Genomic DNA, 25,781 nt, shown 5'->3' with positions numbered 1-25,781 from the left:
TCACTGTTTGAAATGACAATTTGTTGATTGATATAGATTATTCTTCTTAGGACCCAATTCTTCGACGATCTGGAATGTACACCGTAGCCATGGCGTACTGTGGCTCCGGTAACAACAAAGCTATTCGACGCCTGCTCCATGTTGCTGTAAGTACTTTTCCTCAAGTAGAGGTAGAAAGGACTGTTTGCAGATGGACAGTAAATGTCTAGGCTGCTGCAGCTCCCACACTGCATGACTAGCACGAGTGATGTCAGGTTCAGATTCTCACTCACTGGACACAATCAGCTATAACCTAAGTGCCAAGTATAGAACAGAAAAACAGTATGTCAGTGCAAATAGAAGTCCTTAAAATCATTCAGGGGCAACTTCTGAAAACCAGCGCCAAAGGGCACCCTCATTTCTAAGGGACAAGACCACGTGAGTAGGTGCAGCTACCCTAGGGTAGGGAAATCTAATGAACGATAAAAACCACTTCTTTTTATAGCCTGTGAATTTAGCTTCCAGGTATCTTTAGGGAACATACCCTATTACAAGAGCTACCTTGCACAGGAAAGCCAATGCCCATGTTTTCCAACAGGCTTTTCCCATTCCTAGTCCTCCCAACCCAGGTAGAGCTTATGAACAATAGTGTTGCCTGGTAACGCAACAGACACTATACATATGTCTTAACTTAGTAGGTTTCTACCATCTTGGTTCCAGGAGAAGGTAAACCTCAGGTCATCTTCCCACGCAGAAAAGGTTTAGAACTATTACTATCTTTTCCCAGAGATACGCACATCTCATAGTATTTATTATTAATTTATTTTTTATCAGTACAGCATGTGGTATGTTGTAAATTGTGGATGTTTGTGTTTTGCTTGAATTTAGAATATACTTTTTTTGAAAATAACACTGAAGGAATGGTTAGATTTTCAGTGTAGCCTGCAAAAGGCATAGTGCAGCTGAAATAATCTTTAGAAGTAGCCCTGGTTCTTAAACTTCACCAAGCTTAAAGGGCTTCCAAGTCCTGAAATAGGGTATTTCGGATGAGTTTTTCCCAAGTTGAGGGAAGACATTCTAATATTAATGAGGTCTGATTTACATTTGAATGATGTGAGCCTCTCATATCAGTTAATTCTAGTAACAGAATGCATGGTATAATGTAATCATCCTTTAAAATTTTTCCTAGGTAAGTGATGTCAATGATGATGTCCGGAGGGCAGCAGTAGAATCACTTGGGTTCATTCTGTTCAGGTAATAATTTCTAACTTCTGGTTCTCTTTATAGTCCTTTTTTTAAAATAGTAACTAAACAGAAAGTAAATATCTGAGTGATATATCTAGGTTTAGTGAGGACCATTTAATAAGATTAGTATTGTTGATCTGAAAAAGAAGCAGGTGTGTCTTGAGAGTCCAAGAACCTATTTGAAAAGTAGTGAAATGACTTTATTGTTTTTTTTTTTCCATAACATTCCCTGTGTTTGCTTAAATTTTTAAATCCAAATAGCATGTTTAGTACTCTTCTTTCCATACACATTGGTAATTCAAATGGGATCCTGTATCTAACATAGGGTTGTAGAGTTCTTGAAGCTCTTTAATGAGAATAAAAGGTAATAAGCTTTGTTTCAATGCAGAAGGGTGAAAGTTTTGCAGATTTAAGAAAACAATTTTGGACTTGAGATTTGGAGATGCCCTTGGCATAGGATAGTTGTGATTAAGAGGACGTACTCTGAAACCAGTTTGCTGGGTTTGAGTCCTGGCTCTGCCACTTCAAGCTGAATGACTTTGGGCTTGTTAGCCTTTTTGAGCCTCCAGTTTCTCATCTGTAAAATGGGTGTAACAATAGTACCTATTTAAGAAATGTGTTTTGGAGGTGCCTGGGATTGAGTAGGGCTCCCTGCTTAGCAGGGAGTCTGCTTCTCCCTCTTCTCCCTCTTCTACTGCCCTTCCCCCTGCTTGTGCTATTTCTCTCTCTCTCTCTCTCTCTCTCTCTCTCTGTCTCTCTTTCTCAAATAAATAAATCTTGGGGGAAAAAAGAGAAGTGTGTTTTTGGATGAGTAACTGAATTAATACCTAAAGCCCTTAGAACAGCCTCTGGCACTATTTCAGCATATGACAGTAGTGGTAACTCTAACAGTGGTGGCAGTTGCAGTAGTACTTCTTGCAGCTCTTACTGTCTGCTTATCTCCAATCTCAAGTATTATTGTTTCTTCTGGTTAAGATACTTTATATTAAAATCTAGCAAAGGCAAATTAAAAGTACTTCTTTCAGCTCTATTTGGACACTGCTTATTGTAGCTCATTTGTGATGGAATTATACAAAAAAATAAGTTCCCAAGGTACATGTTAGGTGAGATAGTTAGATGAGTCTCACTCATGTCCTTTTAATCTCTGGGGTAGATTGTCTCCCACATTCCTGGGAGCGGACTTTGTTGTAAAGGTCGTAATATAGTTCAACAAAGATTGAACATCCGTTGTGAACTGGCTACAGGAACTTCTTCGTAACATCTTAGATAGGAAGTTACTCCATTTATCAAGAAGTTACCAGATAGGCTGTAAGATATTTTACTCCTCTGTGGATAAAAATTTTGAATAAAACAGCAAAGTACAGGCCTATATGATATGGTAATCAGGTTTCTCGTTACACTGGTTTTGTTGAATAAGGTTGTTCAGCCACATGCCAACCTCCTTTATTGTGTTGTTTTCTAAACCTCATTTGTTCATCTTGTTCACAAAGACACTGGAGAGCCTTCACTAAATCTAAAGACAGTATTTACACAGATCTGCTAGTCTGATACCTCCAAAATAAGATAAGTGATAAGTTGGTTATTATTGTTTTTGTAATCCATAGAAGTGTCATACCATTGATTCTTTTTCTAAGGTATGACAAAACCTATGTTCCCTAAGCTGTTCCACATTTTTTAAAAAGACTTATAGTCTTTATGTACCTTTGCCATTCTCTGTTTTTTCTCAGATTTGTCAGCAGTGGTTCCATAACTACAACCACAAGTTCTCTTTCAGGGAGGTGATTCATTTAGCTTACAGAGCTGAACTCATTTAAGGCAGCCAGTCTTTGTACCTGTTTTACATTTTTTTAAAAAATTGTATTTCTTTATTTGAGAGAGAGAGAGAAAGCACAGGCAGGAGGGGCAGAGAGAGAGAGAGAATCTGAAGCAGAGCCTGTGGCGGGGGGAGCCTGATGCAGGGCTTGATCTCATGACCCTGAGATCACAGCCTGAGCCAAAATCAAGAGTTGGCAGCTTAACCAACTGCCACCTGGGTGCCCCAACCTGTTTTTCATTTTGATCAAGCTTTACAACATTACTTTTTATCTTTCTGGTCCAAATATCATTCTCCTAAGGGGGGAAAAATAAGTAAAAATAGAAGTTGGATAGTTCTGTTTTCTCCCTGTCCATTTTTTGGTGTATTATTTTAGCCAAACTGTGACCCTAATCTTTCACTGATTTTGCTCTGGAGTTTAGATCCAAGGATGGGAGTGCTGTTATGGGGGGCAGGTGTGGAGTATTATTGCCATCCAGAGAGGGTTTTTTGTTTTAATTCTTAACAGAGAACTAGATAATTTTGATTTGGAAAGTATACTTTTCTAGGGGTGTCTTTATTAACTGTTGGTTTGTGTAAACAATCCTACTCATGATGGTCTGTTCCTTTGTTTTGCTTCTATATTGTCAGTTACTAATTCCTCTTGGTGATTTTATATTTCATATCCTATATATCAGTGGCATGGTGTATATATTCTGCTACAAAGGAAGCTGAGCTTTGTGAAAACTGTTTTTCTTCCCTTTTTAATCTGACAGCGCTTTGCTCTCCAATTAACATTCAATTCTGCCTTTGCGTTTCCTGTAGCTCACACTCATGCTAAATTCCCAGTTTTGGCAGCAGATGTCTCCCATGAGCTGCTTAAAAGTCTAAAGGCTTTGTATAGTTTTTTTGTTTTTGTTTTTTTTTTTACACTCCCATGAGCTGCTTAAAAGCCTAAAGGTTTTGCTTAGATTTTTTTTTTTTTTTAAACTACCTAGACTAGTGAGATACAGCTAATGAGTGGTTCTATATGCTTGTCATTTCTAAGGGACCATTCTGAGTTCTGTTTTCATAATATGACTCTTTATAAGTAGAAGAAACTGGACTTTAGAGATGATTTTATCTGAAAGTTATAGATTTATAGATGAAAAAAATTAAATGTAATCAACTTAGGAATTGTAATTGAAACCAAATTCTCAAAATTCTCAAAATTTTAGATTAGTGCCATTTCCTGAGACTGAGAATTTTTAAAGGTGGAAGAAGCTTAGAAATATTTTTTTTTAAAAGAAGGAAATAGAAAAAAAAAAGAAGGAAATTGAATTCTAAAATAGTTAATAAAATTTCTCATTGTCATAGGACTAAATGGTACAACTAAAATTCAAAATAGATCTCATTATAGACCAGTGCTTTCTACAACATGCCTTTCCATCAGAGTACTATTTTCCTAAGCAATTCTAATAGAACATTTTTATTCTCAAATTTTCTCATTACCTTTAATATTTGAAAAGTTCTGTCCTATCTCTTAAGAACAGTAAATGTTTTCTGATGCACCATCATTTACTTTCTTAGAATATGTTCCATTTTACCATTTCTTCCCTTTTAGATGTTACATATTACTTTTAAAATAACTGCAGACATTTGACTTTCTTGAACCATAATATATATTTTTTTATTAACATATATTATTTGCTTCAGGGGTATAGGTCTGTGAATCATCAGCCTTACACAATTCACAGCACTCACCAAAGCACATACCCTCCCCAGTGTCCGTAATGCAGCCACCCTCTCCCTCCCTCCCCACACCCCAGCATCCCTCAGTTTGTTTCCTGAGATTAAGAGTCTCATTGTTTTTCTCCCTCCCCAGTCCCATCTTGTTTCATTTTTTTCCCTCCCCCCCAGGGCCCCCCCGACCTGCCTCTCAAATTCCTCGTATCTGAGAGATCATATGATAATTGTCTTTTTCTGATTGACTTATTTCGTTCAACATCATACCCTCCAATTCCGTCCACGTTGTTGTAAATGACAAGATTTCGGGTTTTTTGATGGCTGCATAGTATTCCATGGTAGATATATACCACATCTTCTTTATCCATTCATCTCTTGATGGACATCTAGGCTCTTTCCACAGTTTGGCTATTATGGGCATTGCTGCTATAAACATTGGGGTGCATGTGCCCCTTTGGATTACTACATCTGTATCTTTATGGTAAATACTCAGTAGTGTGATTGCTGGGTCATAGGGTAGCTCTATTTTCAACTTTGAGGAACCTCCATACTGTTTTCTAGAGTGGCTGCACCAGCTTGCATTCCCACTAACAGTGTAGGAGGGTTCCCCTTTCTCTGCATCTTTGTCAACATCTGTCGCTCCCTGACTTGTAAATTTTAGCCATTCTGACTGGTGTGAAGGGGGTATCTCACTGTGGTTTTGATTTGTATTTCCCTGATGTTAAGTGATGTTGAGCACTTTTTCATGTGTCTGTTGGCCATTTGGATGTCTTCTTTGCAGAAATGTCTGTTGAACCATGACTTTTTAAATCTTCTTTTTAAGTCTACTTTTGGACGTGAATACTGGAAACATGTGGGTAAACATGTATTTGTACTTCAACTTAGATGAAATTGTCTTGTGGGAAACTAACAGTTCTCATGTCTGTTATCTTCTTTACTCTCAGGTAGTCCAGGGAGTTACAGTATTTTCACTGTTTCTTTCTACTGATATTTTTGTGTTATTTGTTCATAATATATAAGATAAATGTTGAGAATTAAGTTAAAAAACATTTTTGCCATGGTGAAATGAATCTAGAACATTTTTTGTGTAATAAATAGGTGATTATTAGGCCCATTGTTATCTGTCCAGTAGGAGATTTTATTATAGCTATAGTTGTAACTATTATAACTCTTTTTATAGTACTGTGTTTGGCATTAACTGAAACTCAGTTGGAACTGAACATAGTATGAACTATTTTAACTTGACATTGGAAAGGAAAGTGAAGAAAGTAGTTAAAAGATGCATTGATCTTTACATACTTGTTGAGATTAATTTTCTATAATGATCTGATATAAACTTTTTTAAAAAGGTTCTACTTTATTTATTTTAGAGAGAGAGCATGGGGGAGCATGAGTGGGGGGAGGGGCAGAGGGAAAAGGAGAAAGACTCAGGCAGACTCTGTGCTGACTGCAGAGCCCAATGTGGGGCTTGATCTCCTAACCCTGAGATCATGACCTGAGCCAAAATCAAGAGTCAGACCATTAACCAGCTGAGCCACCCAGGTGCCCCTGATGTAGACCTTTCTTAAAATTAGACAATCCTGGTCATCTCTGCTATGATTTAAGCTCTTAAAATATAAAACTGGATATTTCTCAATGTATACATTAATATGCTTTCAGATATGAATGGATCTTGCAAGATGTGAGGGAGATTCTCAGCACAGACTTTTTTATACCATAGAGAAATGGGTTCCTTGAATAAAAAACATTGCACCACCATAGATGCTTAGAATTTGAAGGAACCCCCAGCAGTTAGTTACTACCAAATGTGTGACTCATCTTTACAATATTGCCACTCACAATTTTGTATCAATTCAATACATACTCTCTGTATTCTACCTCAGTGTCTTTGTGTCTGTGTTCTTGGTGCTATAATGTCCTTACTTTAATTTTGTCTTTTTCACTCTTTTTCTATACCTTTGTTTTTCCCTTTGCTAATTAACGATAAATATAAAAGCAGATGAAAGGTTTTTTAAAAATTATTTTTCTAAAGGGATACAGTTCTACTCTTTTTCTATGAAGTTAGAAATAGTCTTTTGGTTGCCATTAGTGTGGTTAACTTCTGAGATTTGCTTTAAAATTATAAATTTCTTAAAAGTATTCTGAAATAGAAGAATCAGTTGTGTATCAAAGTGGCAAAAGTTTGTGCTATGTTGTACTTTTTCAGAAATAGTTTATATTAGAACTGTATTTCATTTTCTAGAAATACTAGAATATTTCTCATTACCTAGAGAAAGATCTCTCAGCAGACTGTAAGCAAAGATTTTTCCCCCCAGGAATTGACGCTGACTAGTTTAAGGTTTTACAGTTAATTTTGTAGGTATGTGTTTGTTTAAGCACCTGCACTAATTTGGAAGCAGTATAGAGCATGTGAGAAGGTAGTCCATTTACTCTAGTTTGTCTCGGGGTGGAGTTTGGCAGTGTGTGTGCCATCTCTAGTATTTAGACTTCTGAAACAATTATATATGCCTTCAGATATATAAGGTGCAGTTTGGAATACTGTTAAAGTGACATCAGAAAACTTAATCTTATGTGACTTGGCAATAATATAAATCTTAATATATGTCAAACTCATCATATTAGAGACTGGAACCAAAATAGATAAATTTTACTTCAAGAATTAAATTAGGGGTGCCTGGGTGGCTCAGTCATTGGGCCTCTGCCTTTGACTCAGGTCATGATCCCAGGGTCCTGGGATCAAGCCCTGTATCGGGCTCCCTGCTCAGCAGGAAGCCTGCTTCTCCCTCTTCCACTCCCCCTGCTTATATTCCCTCTTTCACTGTCTCCCTCTCTGTCAAATAAATAAATAAAATCTTTGAAAAAAACAAAAGAATTATTTTGCATATCTGAACTGAGCCATCCTTCATGCTGCTGAAGAATCTTAGACTGCTGGGGGGAATTCCATGCCTAAAGCTTTGAGATTTCGGGATTAAATTTGTAAGGTATACTCTTTCTGGCAGACACAGAGCCCATAAGGTCTATGTTCTAACTATGTTCTAACTATATTCTCCATTTGGAGAATATATACCTGATTCACTTATGCTGAGTTTCTCCATAGTCAACACATTTCTTGAAGTAATTTTCTTAAACTTAATCACCTGGGGAGGGATAGTGCTAGAGGAATAGGTTGAGATATAAGAATGGGTCAGCCTGAAAAGGAGAAGCTAAGATGTGGGCTGTCTTCACTGCAGAGCCCTTCAGTCTATAGTTTTGTTCTCCAATTATGGCAATAGCGTGACAATAAAATATCAGATGTAACTAGAATTGGCTACCAATACAAACTGCCCGCCTGTACTCATTCTCATAAGAACCCTATGTAGCTGAGAAAACTGAGGCTCAGAGAAATTAAGTATCTTTCATAAATTTTGTCAGTTAGCTGGTGACACAGTTTGGATTTATTCCCAGATCTAGCAGTGCACAGTGAAATTAAGAAAGGGTGAATAAAAAATGTTGTGCTAGAAGTTCAGCCAAGTTTTGGGGTCATTATGGGGTCATTAAAGTTTAGGTTCCTGGATCGAGATCCTGTGTCTCCAGTTTGTACTTGTTCTCCAAGGAACAAAATGAATTTCAGGTACGCAGGAGTGATTTCATTTGTGTCCTCTCGTTCTCTAAGTTAGACCCACTTCTGGTGAGTAGATGTACCTGGTATCAGACATTTAACAAACAGCTCTAGTTCCGAGATCCTATTACTTTGTGTGATACCTAACAACCGTCCTCCCTACCCCTTCCATCACAAGTTTCTTGATCAAAGCAATATAATGACTACCTTTAACTGAGCCAGACTGTAGTGACAATCTTAGCTTACCTCCAGATGCGATCATTTCGTGCACTTATTTTTAGTCTTCTGTTCCTCTTGTTGTTGTTCTGTGTTATGCCTTATGTTTTTAAGGCTTTGAAGAGGTTAATGCTTTTTTGTCTTATTTCATTCTTAGCACAGCTTTCATACAGTTAGGAACTAAACAAATTCTTACAATGACATTGTTTATTTTTAAGACTGAAACTTATTGATTTACTTAATTTTATTTCATTTGAATACCGTAACATTTAGCCAGACTGCTGGATTGTTTTTGCTTTCAGCTATACAAAATGATTTTTTTCATGGAGTAGTTTTGTCCAAATAAAGAAAATTGTATCATCTTAATAGATAACTCTTATTTTAAAGAGACGATTTGATACATGACATAAAGTTCTTTTATAATTCTTGGTACATTTATATCATCTTTATCACCTTATTCATTGTTATATCAATTAGATGAAAACTGACATTCCTTCTATACATAACTGACTTGCTCTTCAGTTTTGTCACCTTCATGTTCTGTGAGGAGAAGTGTATCTAGTAGAATGATTGAGGAAGCCTGAATGTTTGAACTGCAGAGCCTCATTGGGCTCTGGAACATGGCAGGATTAATCCCATTTCTCATTCCATGTTTCATGAAAAACTTAGAGTTCTCTGCCCTTGGATTTCGGAAGTAGATATTGCTGGAACATTTTCTGACAGTTTTTACTGATTTCGTGGCCTGGTAATTGCAGCTGATGTATCGGCCAAATGCGTTCCGAAATGTCTTATTGAAGAGGGTGTAGACCAAAGGATTCACCCCTGAGGAAATGTAGCCTATCCACACAAATACCTCTAGGAGCATTTTGAGAGTAGTCTGGTTGCAGGAATCACATAAAACTAAAGTTATATTTGTAATAAAAAAGGGGCACCACATAAGCAAAAAGACAAAAAAAACAATCCCTAGAACCTTAGAGGCTCTCTGTTCATTGGAAATGGTCTGCATGGACTTTTTTCCAACTGTGGACATTGTTCACCTACGTATCTTATCACTTGATTTGGGCAGAGTTTTGCCTTTGTGGGAACTATCTAGCATTGCCACCTTTTCAGGTGATGAGCAAGGTGTTTCTTTGGAACTTTGGAAGACTGTAGACACAGCCAACCACGTTAGGCGTTGAGGTGGCTTGTTTTTGACCAAGTAAGCTTTCTTCTGTAAAGCTTGGATAGTGAGAAAGTAGGTGACAATCATGATTGCCAGAGGTGTGAAGAAGGCAGCCAGTGAGCCAAAGAGCATGAAGTTGCCAAAACGATCCTTTGTCAGCACACAGGTGATGTTGCTTGGGTTACCTGCATCAATTTCTATCCCTCTAATGGGTACTGGAATGGCAATGCCTAAGGAAGAGGGAACAAGATAAACTGAGTTAATTTTATGACCTTTGACTCTTAGATTAGGTCCTTTTAGAGTTTATCTTAGTGACTTTATGTGGTTAATGGTTAGTGGATTTTCATTCCTAGTACACACAGTGCAGAATCTGTCAAAGCATTTAATTAAAGGAAGATTTAACAAATAGACCCAAGTAAGCAAACCTGATGTTTTTAAACAGAGATTGATTAGTGATTTCAAGTTTATAATTTAAGCTTCCCTAAAGCTGTAGTATGTCTACAAAATAGAAGAGAATGTCATTTATTCTCCATTTTTCATAATCTGTTTGTGTTTGTTGATCTATCCCGGATTAAGAAAAAGTAGTTCAGAAGAGAATTTGCTTTATCTTTATATCCAATGTAGTTGATTTAAAGAGACTTCGGAGTACATTCATGCAGTATCTTAATTCTAGATAGAAGACTATTGTCTTTGAGGCTACACAGTTTGATTTAGTAGACATTTTCATTATTTGTAATTTATGAGTATCTTAATCTTTCCTCTGACGACTTAGGGAAAACTAAGTGGTGTTCATTGTTTTTTGTTTTTTTTTAAATGCTACTTAAATATTTGAGATCATATGAATCATGAAATTTACTTTCCTTTTTTTTTTTCTTTTTTATTAACTTATAGAGTATTATTTCCTTCAGGGGTACAAGTCCGTAAATCATCAGTCTTACACAATTCACAGCACTCGACAAAGCACATGCCCTCCCCAGTGTCCGTAACCCAGCCACCCTATCTCCCCCCACCCCCTAGCAACCCTCAGTTTGTTTCCTGAAATTAAGAGTCTCATATGGGGAAAAAAAAGAGTCTCATATGGTTTGTCTCCCTCCCCAGTCCCATCTTGTTTCATTTTTTTCCCCTCCCTCCCCCCCATGATCCCCTGCCCTGCCTCTCAATTTCCTCATATCAGAGAGATCATATGATAATTGTCTTTCTCTGATTGACTTATTCTGCTCAGCATCATACCCCATAGTTCTATCCATGTCATTGCAAATGGCAAGATTTCGGGCGTTTTGATGGCTACATAGTATTCCATTGTATATATATACCACATCTTCTTTATCCATTCATTTGTTGATGGACGTCTAGACTCTTTCCATAGTTTGGTTATTGTGGACATTGTTGCTATAAACATTGGGGTACATGTGCCCCTTCGGATCACTACATTTGTATCTTTAGGATAAATACCCAGTAGTGCGATTGCTGGGTCATAAGGTAGCTCTATTTTCAACTTTTTGAGGAACCTCCACGCTGTTTTCCAGAGTGGCTGCACCAGCTTACATTCCTACCAACAGCATAGGTGTTTCTCCACATCCTCACCAACATCTGTCATTTCCTGACTTGTAAATTTTAGCCATTCTGACTGCTGTGAGGGGGTATCTCACTGTGGTTTTGATTGGTATTTCCCTGATGCTGAGTGATATTGAGCACTTTTTCATGTGTCCGTTGGCCACTTGGATGTCTGACAGAAAGGGAGAAGATATTTGCAAATGACATATCAGATAAAGGTGTAGTATTCAAAAGCTATAAGGAACTTATCAAATTCAACACCCAAAGAACAAATAAGCCAGTCAAGAAATGGGCAGAAGACATGAACAGACATTTCTGCAAAGAAGACATTCCAAATGAAATTTATTTTCAGGTTGAGAGTTCCTCTAACAGATATGAAAGAAACATATCTCATGCTAATTTTTTAATACTTTAAATACCATGGAGTCGGTATTTAAATATGATCTTGCCACATGAAGAAGCTTATTAGACAAGTACACAAGTGTTATCCTGAATCCTTTCCCTTTGAAACAGCAGATTCTTAAAAAGAAGTTTGAATTAACTGTATCTTTAGAAATCTCTAGAATCCTTGTGTTTTGTTTTGTTTTGTTTTGTTTTATGAATTTGAAAGTACTTCATCATGTACAGAGCCTTTTTATGGTAACTGAAGAGCCTTTGATGAAAATATTTTCCTCAAATACTTTCTAACAGGGAGGCTACTGCTTTTTCTACTTTTCCTCAACTCTCCCACCAGAAAGTGGATTCTTTATACTTACTGTTCTACACTAGAAGTCAGCACATTACAGCTTGAGGGCTGAATCTGGCCTGCATCCTGTTTTTGTAAATAAAATTTTATTGGAACACAGCCATCCCCATTTGTTAACAAATTGCCTATGATTGCTTTTACTCTCCTGCTGCGGAGTTGAGTAGTTGTGACAGAAACCGTTAGAGCCTGCAAGCCCAAAATATTTACTTTCTTGCTGTTTACAGGAAAAGTTGGCTGACCCCTGCTGTACCCTGGTAATTCTAAGTGATTTTTCCACTTTTCTCCCCAAAACCCTTCCCTTTTGAAGTCTATTGATAATCTATTTACAATACTCTGTTCTCCATGCAGGTCATCTACCAACCTCCAGGACCTCTGCCCATCTTCCTCAGTAGATTCAGCACCTTGCTAAAGCCTTCCTCTCCACCACTCCATTGCTGTTACCTTCCATGACTTGACCTTATTGATGACCCTTCTGACACCTTCATTTTGTGTCTGTTGAACTCCATTCTGATATCTTTTATTATTTTTAAAATTTTATTTCCAGTGTAGTTAACATACAGTATTATATTAGTTTCTCGTATATCAACCCTCATTATTATTATTTGCACTCCTGAAGGCATCCACAAACCCTCTTAAAGCTGTCACATATCTAAAACCAAGAACTTTGTGTGAAACTTCCCTTTCTTGTCCTGCTGCTCTGGATTACTGTGGGACTTCATTTTACAGTTATGTTGACCTCTAGTCCATTCATCCTTCTCTATTTTCACATTCTGTTAATCTCCTTCAAGGCTCACATTACCTTTTCAACTGGATTGGTGGTCAATAACATAAGTTTTCACTGATACTTTTTATACCCTTATCCCCTTACTCTTTCATACCTTACTTTTTGCCAGGTCTTACTGAGGATAACTAAGTCCAGAAGAAAGTGAGTTCTTTTCAGCATTTTGCAGAATTTAAAAACTGAACTAACCTTATCATCTGCTTTTTCTTCTACAAAGTTACTAAATTGTCACTGGTCCTACAAATAAAGGGTGATGAAATGAACACAGCATTGATTGTGGCCTTGGTGCTGAAAAGCTGTTAATAGTCTTTAAGCCAGCTATCTAAAAGCTCTATGTTTTGGGGCACCTAGGTGGCTCAGTCGGTAAGCATCTGCCTTAGGCCCAGGTCATGATCCCAGGTGATGGGGTTGAACCTCACGTCAGGGCAGGGAGCCTCTTTCTCCCTTTCCCTCTGCTCCTCCCCTCCTGCTTTTTAACAATCTCTCTCTCAAATAAATAAATAAAATCTTTTTAAAAAAATAAAATCTCTAGGTTTCTTTTCTCATCTATAAAAGGAAAAAGTGAATTTATAAGATCCCTTCCAAAGCTGTAAATCTGGAGTCTTCTTTTTATTCTTTTCTACCTGCCTACTTAATACTTTGTATTAGTCTAATTTGTTTATTATCTGCTTTCTTTGAATATAGAGGCTCTTTTTTATTTATCTTTGTATTCTTGATATCTAGTATGTCACAGGTACACAACAGAGATTTGATCTGCTTATGGATTCATGCGAACCAGCTTTAATTGGGTATCACTTCTAACAGTAGGCTATTTATTGGCTTGATTGTATTTCATGGTTTCAAATGTTTTAATTCTTCTTAAGGATCATTTCTCCTGTTTTCTCCCTGCCTTTGCCCTGTTTCCTCCACCTTAACCCAACACACACATACCTCACACTGTCTCCCCCATCTCTCCCTTACTGCAGTGAATTTACCAAAAAGATTGGGACTTCTGGCATGAGCTACTGTAGTTTTCCTCCTTTCCACTTTAAATTTTGGTGACTGTTACTCATTATCTCCCATGCCCTTTCTCTGGCTTCTTTTGGGGGGGCCTTTTCTGCTCTGTCAATCAGCATCTGTCCCCAAACTAGCCTATCTCTCTGCTTACAAACCTGTCGTTCTGAATAGACTTTTCCTTGGCCCTGATTTCTTCGCAAGCCAGAGTAGTAACACTCCTTACTTTTACCTCCAAACTTTTCAAAAGAGGTTTGGCCCTGCTATTGTTTCAGGAACATAAAGGTCACTTTAATTATCTTGTTTTTTTTGCACAGTGTTCTTATTTTGATTAGAGAGAGACCATGTCTTTTTCATGGTTTTCCTTTAGCATTCCAGATCTGTCTTGATTTTCCTCTTTGATTTTTTTTTTCTAGGAAGAAGTGAATCTGCTAGTCAGACTATTGATATCACAGTAATTGTTGTGAATCTTTTTCTGATACTAACTTATAAGAGGTCTGAATTATTTCTGCTGTACTTCATGCTAGGATACTCTATCATAGAAGCTATCTTTGAGCATTAAAGATGGGCACAAGGGCATAAGGCAGTTTAGAAGAAATACTACTTTCTTATGTAAATCATTTCTGAATATCGCTAGCATCTCTCTTAAAACCTCCGATTAATCATATATCCAGAACACCTTTGTAGACACTTACTGCCTTTATTCTATACACATATTGGCTTCCAAGATGAATTTATGGTGTTTTGTTTTGTTTTGTTTTTATTTGACAGACAGAGATCACAAGTAGGCATAGAGGCAGGCAGAGAGAGAGGAAGGAAATCAGGCTCCCCGCCAAGCAGAGAGCCCGATGCGGGGCTCGATCCCAGGACCCCGGGATCATGACCCGAGCCGAAGGCAGAGGCTTTAACCCACTGAGCCACCCAGGCACCCCAAATTTATGGTCTTTAGTACGTGCATACAAAGTATTTGGGTTTTTTTTCTTTTTTCTCTTTTCCTGTTTACCTTCTTAAGTGTGACTAAAGATGCATTTTATTTTTTTGTTACTTTAATACTAATTTCGAGATTCTGCATGCTCCCTAGACCTTAATGATCTATTGACAAAAACAAAACCTATTTTCAGACTTAGTCTTCCTGCATGTCAAAATCTAAGCAGGAAGATATCTCAGTAACCTTTGTGAAGATGATTCTTTCTGAGGACATGAACTTTTTGCTTTTTCACATATGTTGTTGATTGTGTGATTTTATATGATGACATGGCATAAAGAGCTTGTGTTGGTGTATCAGTATATCAGTAGTCTGCCTTGACCTCTTATGCTAAGTTTCACAGCCTACCTGGCCTGGTATATTTCTTAACCAAAGGAAACCAAAAGCTGTTTATTTATACCACCCCACACCCTGACATTCCCCACATACCTATTGAAATTAGCCATACCACTGTAATCTTGATGAGTGCTGTGGCTCGTGAGTTATATTGATTGGCCTGGATTGGCTTTTTGATGGCTATATAACGATCCACGGAAATGGCACAGAGATGCATGATGGATGCAGTAGAAAAAAGAACATCAAGAAATAACCAGGCAGGGCATAGAACAAGTGGGAGGGGCCACATAGCCTCTGAAAAGCAAAACAAAAGCATATTCTCATGAATGGCAATATTCAATTTGCAGTTTGTTTTTAAAGTGATACATATTTTTAAACTTTTTGTTACTTATTTGAAACTTTATGAGTTAACCTCCACAAGATGTCTAACTTTAGATAATGGATTCAGTAATAATAAATATATTTCTGTAAATGGTCCCTTTTAAATACATTTTCTATTTTGTATAGTAATCACAATACCCTTTTTCAAAATCAGCAGTTTAGCATTTTTAGCATTCATTTGACTGTAGTTGCTCTTTCGTCTGTTCCTTTTGTGATCTTTTAAAAATTTCCACAGTGTTGCAACTGCCACTTAACCTTGCTAGTCAAATAAAATTAATTTTTAAGCTGCTTTTGTATAAAAAGAATATTTTACCAAATAGAGGAAGCAATACAATGTGGCAAAAAGAGTATTAGAATGGGAATCTTAGTGAAGCCTAGGATTTGGCTCATTTCTAGTAATAACTAGCAGCATAATCTTTGTTTATAGCAAATTCTCATTTGGTGAAGTAATTAAGTGAAATGATTGGAGTTTTCTTTTTGGCAGAAGTAGTTCTTGAATAAAGTTTGCAAAAGGAATGATTTCAGATTATTCTGAAGAAAAATGGATTGTTATCCTTCCATATTTCATCATTCACTCCAGGCACTGGGGAGTTGTGGTTTAAAAAGAAAGTGTCGGGATTAAACATAGTACTTAATTTATGTAACAAACTCTTATTAAAAAAATTTATTCTATGCTTCATATAGTCTTAAGCATTTGAGAAATAATAACTTGGAAAAAATTCGGTTTTGGATATGGTACTGAATATCCTATGTAGTTTTCCAATAAATTTACTTAGGCAAGTATCTATAACACATATGGGTTGATACATTATATTTTATACATACACCCAGTATATATATATATTTGCAGTTCCAAAACACCTAAAATTTATTTTAGGGTTTCCCCTAGAATATTTCAGTTAGAACCCACATTTCTTTTTTTTTTTTTTTAAAGATTTTATTTATTTATTTGACAGACAGAGATCACAAGTAGGCAGAGAGGCAGGCAGAGAGAGAGGGGGGAAGCAGGCTCCCCGCGGAGCAGAGAGCCCGATGCAGGGCTCGATCTCAGGACCCTGAGATCATGACCCGAGCCGAAGGCAGAGGCTTTAACCCACTGAGCCACCCAGGCGCCCCTAGAACCCACATTTCTAACAGACACACACACACACACACACACACACACACACACACAGACCTTGCAATAAAAGCAAATTAGTTCTGTGTAGAACAAATGATATATATATATGAGATTATCTAAATCCTTTTTATAGTTTAATTGTTGTATGTCCACTGAAAAATATAAACTACTTTTCCTAGTTTTTGCATGATTATCTGACCTTGACAGATAATTGGGATAATTGAAGGAAGACTAAGATACCATTTTAGGATTTCAGAGCACCAAGAAACTCTTCAGTTGTAAACTGTTTAAATTCAAGAACCTTGGGGGTGGAGAGATGTTAACATCCCACACCAAAAATAAATAAATAAATAAATGAAAGACTGTCATATAGGGAAAAGAGTTTTGAGATAGTTTTGAATGTTTTTTTCCAACAGCGTACAAATTAATGTTTTAAAAGCAATGTTTTAGAAGACTCTGGGGAACATTATAATATCTTGGGTCTTAAATGATGCACCAACATTTATTCACTGTTGTAGGATAGGCACTCAGAATGCCTCATAGGAGGAAATTTATGGGAGACCTCTCAAATCAATAATGGCAGAGAAATCTGTCTTTAGAGAGAAACTTAATCAGTTAGATTTTTCTCCCTCTTAGTCATAGTATTCAGATTCTCTGTTAATAAGTAGAAAAGGACTTTGGACACTGAAAGGCTGCAATGGACCTCAGCTTAAGTAAACTAATAGTTCAAGTAGAGTGAAAATAATCACATGATTGAAAGAGTTGTGCAGTGGAAACTACTTAAAATGATGTTACATTCTAAACTGTCCTGACATTCTACATTTAGAACTGAGTAGAAGAAAGAAAAATACTCAAATGTAGAACTATAACAAGAGATACTGATCATAGTTTTAAACTTGCCTATTAGCTTATCTAATTATGGGTTATATGTTTTTTAAATTAAGATCTGGGAAATTCTAGTCATAAATCTAGTAGCCATGAGCAGGAAGCCATGTAAAAAGTACAAATTTTGGAAAATAGACAATTTGACTCTAATTGTGGACTAAAAGAGAAAGCTCTTTCGTGTTCCAATGAAGCCTTGTTAGGCTCACTTTCCAACAGAATGAATTTATTTTATAAACTCCAAATTTTTGGGGGCGTCTGGGTGGCTCAGTCGGTTAAGGGACTGCTGCTTCTCAGGTCATGAGCTTGAACCCTTCGTTGGGCTCCCTGCTCAGCACTGCCTCTCCCTCTCCCCACCCCCTCACACACACACCCCAATTCATGCTCTGTCTCGCTATTTCCTCTCTCTCAAATAAATAAAATCTTGGGGCGCCTGGGTGGCTCAGTGGGTTAAAGCCTCTGCCTTCGGCTCAGGTCATGATCCCAGGGTCCTGGGATCAAGCCCCACATCGGACTCTGCTTGGCAGGGAGCCTGCTTCCTCCTCTCTCCCTGCCTGCCTCTCTGCCTACTTGTGATCTCTGTCTGTCAAATAAATAAATAAAATCTTAAAAAAATAAACTCCAATTTTGGTGCACGAAGCAGATATTAATGCAGTTTGCTAGAATTTTATTATTTTAGTCAGTACTTATTACTAATAGCAGAAATACTGAGGCATGATAGGGAATTTTCTTTAAGGAGACTGTGATATAGGCTTAGGATTAAGAGAGATCGATCTTTATTATTAATCTTTATAATTGAAAGTTTCATGAAGGTACTAGTCAATAGGCTTTTTATGAAATGAACATAAAAGTAATATGACTGCATTAAATTAATAGAAATCTTTTATATAAAGTAAAAAGAAAAAATCTTGTCTGCCTAATAGATTTGGGTAATCTAAGAATTTATACAAATTAAAAACAGTTCTAGACATTCTCAGGTTATAAAGGGATTTTCTCTAGTCCAGATACTTTCATTTCTAAAATTATCTTTTCATTTAGTATTAATTTGATAGGCTCAGGGTCAGAAAACTTTCTTACTTTGGTGTGGGGTAGATTAACTACTCCAAAACTTTGTTATTTTTACTAGGGTTTTAATTTGTTTTAAGGATTTATAATTTCATTTATTTGTTATAATGTATTATGTCCAGCTTACTTCCATAAGAACTTACTGTGCTATTTCAAATGGACCAGTTATAGATTTATATAGAAAGAAAAACATATATAAGAGTCAATATAAGGGAAATAAGTTATCAGGTACTTGAACTAAATTACTGCTATTCTGGGGCTCTGAACTTGTCTTTTTCATAAAAGCTAAGGCAGAAGGAGGAAAACTTTTAAATTGTATAGTATTTGTTGTTTCACAAAAAGTGCACAAACTTTCTTTGAAAAACCTACCTCTTCCTCCACCCGCTCCCAAATTAATCTTAAAGAGGAATTTAATTTCAGTAAGGTTTGAACAATGGCACTTCTGTGGATGCCTGAAATAATTACAGGTCAGTAATTACAGGAGCATAACAATCTTGCTGAGTTGTGGATTATATATAGTTCATTATTTATCTAAAAATATTAATAGCACAAAGTTTGTTGCTTAAAATGAAGACTTGCATACTTCAAATACCACCATACATAAGGGGTGGTAGAATTGCCATTCAATTAAATCAGTTTTTGTTTGTCTCCTGACACAAGGGTAAACAACTTCATAGACATGGGCCCAGATCTCATACCTTCCTCAGAAGAGATCTGGTGATCATCTCAAAGATTCATACAAGTATTGTTTAAGACCCAAGTATTCTGTATCATTTAATATGAAATATGACTTTAAAAAAATATTGTCTGAAAAAAAATATATTGTCTGCTTTGTCCCCAGAGAAAACTCTGGCTGACTTGTTAGGTAGAGTTATTTCAGATGTAAATGTTGGCTGTTTGTCAAATATGACCATTACGGTTGACATAATTTCTCATTTCATTTGAGAAAGCAGTGTAAAAGAGTGAGTTAAGACTGTGAATTCTGGAGTCCATTCTCCGGGGTTCAAATCATGTCTCTGCCATTTATTTATTATTATTCTGTCCTCTCTTATGAAATTGTGATAATGATGATGATACCAATTTTATAGGATTGCTTTGAAGATTAAATGCAATAATACATGTAAAGTGTTTAGAACAATGTCTGGCATAAAAAAGCACTCTATAAATGTTAGTTCCTATTACTATTACTGTTTGACAGAAACTAGCCTACCCATTAAAACACTCCTACTTAGAAATAAATGTTAAGTCATATCATCACTGTAAAACCAGTATGTTTGTCCTCCTGTCTGCTGTATCAAGAGTGCATGTATCCAGCAGAACTTAAAGTTGTTTTTTTTAAAGTTTGAGAATGTGTTTAACTTTAAATTTTCATGAAAGTATGCCTTTTACTCTCTCTATATGTTTGTGTATATATATAAATAGCAAACATAAATAACCTATATACATTGCATGCTTGGCTATTTATTTATTTATTTAGCTTTCTTTTTAATGGCTATAGAAACCTGAGTGTTTTTAACCAGAAACTCCATTTCTTGGTGAGATGCACTCATTTGATCTGAAACCCACTTACTCTTTTGGCAGGTTTTTAGTTTGGAAAACTGAGTTATATGATTAATTCAGAAAAATAATTAAAATTAACCTATAAATCTGAGACATAAGATATTTGCCTTCTGAGAATTTTAAATGACTGTATTTTTGAAGCTATTCCAAGGGGACTGTGCCTATAGAGTTTAGCAAGGTAAATAGTTCATGAGTTTATTGGAGTAGGACAGACCCTAAATAGCCTCATAGCCAAAAAGGACATGGGGTTCTCAAAATACCCATTTTTTTATTCTCAGAAATTTTTACGTTTCTATTCTTATCTTTCAGGAAAGAAAGACATAGATCAGTGCTTCAGTTTTTATTATGAAGCTTCTGTTTTGTTTTTGTTGTCATTTTCCCACTACATTTGAATATATAAAATACTCTGGGATTAGATGTCTAATATGATAGTGTTCTCAACATTTCAAGTGATTTAATACTTACAAAATTTCTTTACTTGGTTTTTTATATTTCCACTTCCCTTTTTTGTTTGTTTTTTGTTTTTTAAGATTTTATTTATTTATTTGACAGAGAGACCGTGTGAGAGGGAATACAAGCAGGGGGAGTGGGAGTGGGAGAAGCAGGCTTCCCGCCAAGCAGGGAACAACACGGGAAACCTGAGCTGAAGGCAGACGCTTAATGACTGAGCTACCCAGGCACCCTAAATTTCCACTTTCCAAAAAGAAGTGCCTTTAATTGCTTTGGTTCCTCATTTAAGATTGGGCAGAGCAGCGTTTCACCACATAAATAAGTGATTTTCTTTTTCTTTTACTGCTGTACATCTGTTTCACCTCTCTGGTCAGACTCACATCTAAACTAAATCACATATTTAAAGTATATAGACTCTTCTCATATTCTGCTGATACTTGCCAGTTACTGGTGCCTGTAGTGTGCTGGGCCTTAGTTAACTATTTCAGGATTCAGTGCCTGGGATGTCTTGCTTCAGATCCCTATCTTGCAGCCATTTTATTTTCTACAGCCTCTTGCAGTTATAGCATAGATACTGTTTCAACTTTAATTGTGAGACATGGATTAAAACTTAAGTTATAAATAAACCAGTAATGACCAATGAATGACCAAACACTGTATTTTCTCCTTTACATTTTTAATCATTTATTTAATGGGAGAAAGTTCAGAGAAGTTCATAAAGGGTGAATATCCTGTCTTTTTTTATATTGGCATATGATGTTCTATTTTCCTTTGCATCCTATTGAGGTATTTCTAAATGCCTTCTAGGTAGGCTTTTTTAAGCCTTATGTTATAAGCCACTGATTTATGATCGTGGATTTTGGGAATTATACACAAGACAGTCAAAACTAGACCTACAAAGCAAAGGTTAAGTCTAGTGCTCTCAGAGTGGAAGAAGTGGCAGAAAGATTGACATAGGTATCACACACAGTTCATTTGAGAGACCATGTTAGGCCAGTCATCATAATCTTGCTAAAATAGAAACTCTGTTTAAAAAAAAAAAAGCAAGCAATATTATTTAATCAAATATTATGTAAATCATTGGTTGAATAACATACTCCTCAGCATAAGAGTCAGTTTTTAAAGTTTCACTGCTCTCCTTTTTTCAAAACTTAATTTTATTAGAACGTTAACTAATGTAAAGATTCTTTTGTTACTTTCATTTAATTTCCCTGAGATAATTAAAAGCACTCATACTACTCAGTGGTAGTTAATGTTTTATGTTTACAGAATCAGAGACACTTTTGTTTGTACAGACTTCTGAAGTTCGGAAGATGATTCCTATAATGAGAGAAAAATACACAAAATCTGTTCCCCCTTTAATGTTATCAAAAATTCTTATAACTGCATTAATTTAGGAAGTCTTTGTATTTGTTAACATGTAAAGGGCTATAAAAATCTTAGTGTTTGAAGTCAAGTCCCAATTTATAGTATGTGCAGTTTCCAATTTATGAATGCATACTTTTGAAGCTTTTTAGAGTGCAGAGCATGCATTTTCTCATATACTTTCTCTTAGAAATGGAATAATGTTTTTAATAATGAACTTAAAGCAGTAATTTTTAAGTAGTGTTTAAGTTCCCAGGTTAGTTTAGTTTTTAAAAATCTAATCCCCCAGTATTGCTTCATTACTGGTAGTAGAAGTGTTTGGGAACACAGAAGATTTTATTTTATTTTTTAAAAATTAACAAGCATTTGAAAGAAAATGTAGTTAAAACATATCATAGTTATTTAGGACATAAATAGGAAGACATTCCATATATTTTATGTTAAAATATGTTGGGTTTTCTGCTACCATTTATTGCCAGGAATATCTTGGGCCCCAAAAGTTTAAATATAAGCTCAGTCATCAGCTGCAGATACCTACCATTTTTCTGTGGACTACACAGAATTATCTCTTTTATCTGTTTTTCTGTTTTATCTAATTGCTTTAATACTATGGAACTTAGCTTTTTAAGATTCTTTAACTATTTAGCTGATAATTTGAGTATCTACCACAGTAATTTGCAAATAGTGGATGTTTGATATGGACTTCAGAGTTAAAATTCAGTTCTGTGTAACTCATTCTATCTCATTTATTCAAAATAATATATCAATTAAATTTTATGGTAGTATATGATGAGTATTGTAACATTTTCTGTATGTCTAGCAAAAACATAATTTAAAGAGTGTGATTTTACAGATTAATTAGTATTGTGTGTTTGGAGATAAGAGCCTTGAATCAAGTATCTGCAGTATTTACCAAATATACATAAATGTTTCTACATTATCCTCATTTACTTTATTTCTTTTAAACTTTTTTCAGAATCAAGATCCTTTAGGTTCTCCTTTAGAGTAAAATTTCTTAATTACTTCCCATGGTTACATGTTGTACTAAAATATTCAAAAAATTACAGATTTATAAAAGAAGGGATAGTTGGATATTATTAATGATTAGAGAGTCCATTAAAGCTATAGAACCTTAGTTATTAGTACTTGCCCTGCTATAGAATTTAAAGCCTCGGTTAGATGTTAATTTAGAATGGAAAGTTTAGCCTGTCACCATCTCATTTGGGGGATCAAACACTTAATTTTGGTATCTTTCTATAATTACTTAAAAATGTAGCATTTAAACCTAAATATAATAGTTTAAATTGGAGGGGTTTTTTAATTGGAGTTTTTATTCTCCTTCTAACACATATTCTAGTTAAATAAACTTCACTTCTATAACCTGAAATATTTTTATCCTCACCATATAAACATAATTTCAAGAAGCCCTATCTGCTACAAATAATCGTTTTTCTTAAGCAGTTAATGAATCTAATACCAATTTATGCAAAGCACTGAATAAGTTAAGTATTTTCTTTATGCTGATTCTCAGAAGCCCTAATAATTTATCAGCAGAATTATTTGTATTTACCCAAATTCTGTAACTAGAGATGATACACATAAGTGAAAACTTTCATTTTAATATTATCTCTTTTCTTATAACAAACTAATATTTTAATATCAAGTTATTATTGTAATAACTGAGGTTTTGGTCACTTGTTTTAATAGTTCATTTTAAATAAATTTTTAATATTTAATTTTATTTTGAATAGATTTTTCTTACATGTATCAAGGACATGGATCATTAGAAATCATAAAAATTAAACAGATGAATCATTTCTTAGGACAGTGTGAGCCAGACCATTTCCTTTAGCAACTAAACATAATATTTTCTTAACATGACACATGTGTTAAGAATTATGTTTAAGGCTAAAGTACACAAATGATAAAAAAAAATATAACAAGAACTTTTAGAACAATTCCAATTTTAAATTGGTGTTTAGTGATTCAAATTGGAATTAAGTGATTCGAAGATTTTATCATTAATCAATACCAGCACATAACCAGCTGTCACAAAAGTGTCCTTGCTGTTGCTTGGTCAAGGGAAAAAAAGTATTGATAATGGGAAAGTTAAAGTATAGGTCTGTTCTTCATAGTAATTTTTAGGCGATGAATGCAGAATCTGTGAATCTTGCTAACTTGGATGACTTTTTAAATGATTAAATGGCTAATTAGACTTTTATTAGGTGGCTGGGGAAAGAGTAAATAGTTTCTAAGAAATTATTTTTTGCTCTTTAAAACTCATTATCAACAGTAGAAGATGATGGAAATGAGGGACTGTTTACCTACTGTTACTTTAAATGGTCCAAGTCCATCTTTAAAGACTGAGTATCCATTTCTCTGATAGTATATCATAGTTCTGTGGTTTGATGCCAGGAGCAAAGTGAAATACTTACCAAACATTATTGTCAAGAGGGCAATCGGCATCACAAACAATCCAACCAGCAAATCAGCCACTGCCAGGGACATTAGAAAATAATTAGTAGCATACTGCAGCTTTTTCTCCAGTGAAACAGCTAGAATAACAAGGATGTTCCCACCAATTGTGGGTATTATCACCAGGAGTATCAGAAGAGCTGCCCAGCGCGGTTTATTTCCCTGTTGCTCACCAGTCTGTTTCATTTCCTCTGGTATCGATTCTGTCTGTAATCCAGACCAGTTAGCAAAGATTAAGTGATGAAAGGAGCTCTGCAAAATGTGCTCAGGAATTGTGCTCTGTTCTGATACTCTGTAAGAGAAGGCCATTCGCTGTTTTTGTGTGATGTGATCCAATTCCGGACAATGGTCTGCATGGTCAGTAGCTAAGCTGGTCATCTGCTTTTTAAAGGCATTGTACCCAGGCCAAACACTCAAAGCCAAAGTTGACTCCTTGCTTTAAAAAAATTTTTGGGTTCTTGAAAATGAGAGTATACAAGCTGCTGTCCATTTCTGTAGGTAAGGCCCCAGGGTTTAGTCTTCTGCAGAGGCTCAGATTTCAGAAGGCTTAGTGAAAGAAACTGATAGCTGTGAAAGAAAGACTTTATTACTTTCTCTGTCTTCTCTCTCCTCTCTCTCTCTCTTTCTCTGCTGTAGCAGTAGACTCGTGTTTGAATTTGAATGCTAATGAGTTCGAAGAGTTCCCCCTAGATTTAAAATATGTAGATTGCATTATTTTATTTTGTTATTTTCAAAAAACAGAAAAAACTCTTGATTGAACTTAGTAGCCCTTCCCATCAATAGGTCCCTTGTGCATTTGTGACAATGCAACCTATTTCCACAGTCGTGTTCCTGATATGCCTCAGGTCACGAAACAGGAGATACATTAATTTTTTCAGTGGTTATTTTTAAAAAAAGGCTAGGTGTTTCCTGACCCTTGAATGTCTTTTTACCTTTTCCTTAGAATATGTACAGAAGAATAGAAACATTAAAGCACTAAATAGTTCTGAATAGAACTTTTTGGTACACACTGGTTACCCACCTAGAAATTCTTCAAGCCCACCTAAGGTCCATATGAATGATTTACCAGCTAGGAATCCTTATTTGTAATTGGGTTTTATCTGGTCAGGTTTATCTTAATACTGATGTAATAGCCATTTTTATGCAACATTTTAAAACTCCTTTAGTTTGAGAGAAGGAAAAAAAATAGGTATTAGTAGGATCCAAATAATTGTTTTTAATAAAACCATCTTTCAGAGAAAGCCTATTACTGCCACAAATATTTTCCAAATTTATCACTTTATGCCAAATTTGAAACAGTTCTTTTTTTGTTTTAAGTAGTCATTTTTTTCTTTAACCTCCTCAGTTTCCTTGGGAAGGAGGATAAGCTAAG

General features: G+C 35.6%; 2 protein-coding genes across 2 annotated transcripts in view; one reads left to right on the top strand and one right to left on the bottom strand.

The window, feature by feature from the left end:
* PSMD1 (proteasome 26S subunit, non-ATPase 1) overlaps positions 1 to 25,781 on the top strand; it is a 75,138-nt gene that overhangs the window by 26,188 nt on the left and 23,169 nt on the right. Inside the window, exons 15-16 of the mRNA XM_080799427.1 lie at positions 51 to 146; positions 1,169 to 1,233. Of these exons, the coding sequence (XP_080655553.1) occupies positions 51 to 146; positions 1,169 to 1,233 (161 nt within the window). The remainder of the gene's footprint in view (positions 1 to 50; positions 147 to 1,168; positions 1,234 to 25,781) is intronic.
* HTR2B (5-hydroxytryptamine receptor 2B) lies at positions 7,999 to 24,733 on the bottom strand. The gene is given in 4 exon segments (XM_080797939.1): positions 7,999 to 9,588; positions 9,592 to 9,947; positions 15,205 to 15,405; positions 24,370 to 24,733. Coding segments are annotated over 4 exon segments (1,443 nt in total). The 5' UTR covers positions 24,719 to 24,733; the 3' UTR covers positions 7,999 to 9,051.

This window comes from Martes martes, assembly GCF_963455335.1.
Source record: "Martes martes genome assembly, chromosome: 3".
Taxonomy (NCBI): domain Eukaryota; kingdom Metazoa; phylum Chordata; class Mammalia; order Carnivora; family Mustelidae; genus Martes; species Martes martes.
Note: the sequence above shows the minus strand (reverse complement) of the source record. Positions and strands in the feature narration are given on the sequence as shown.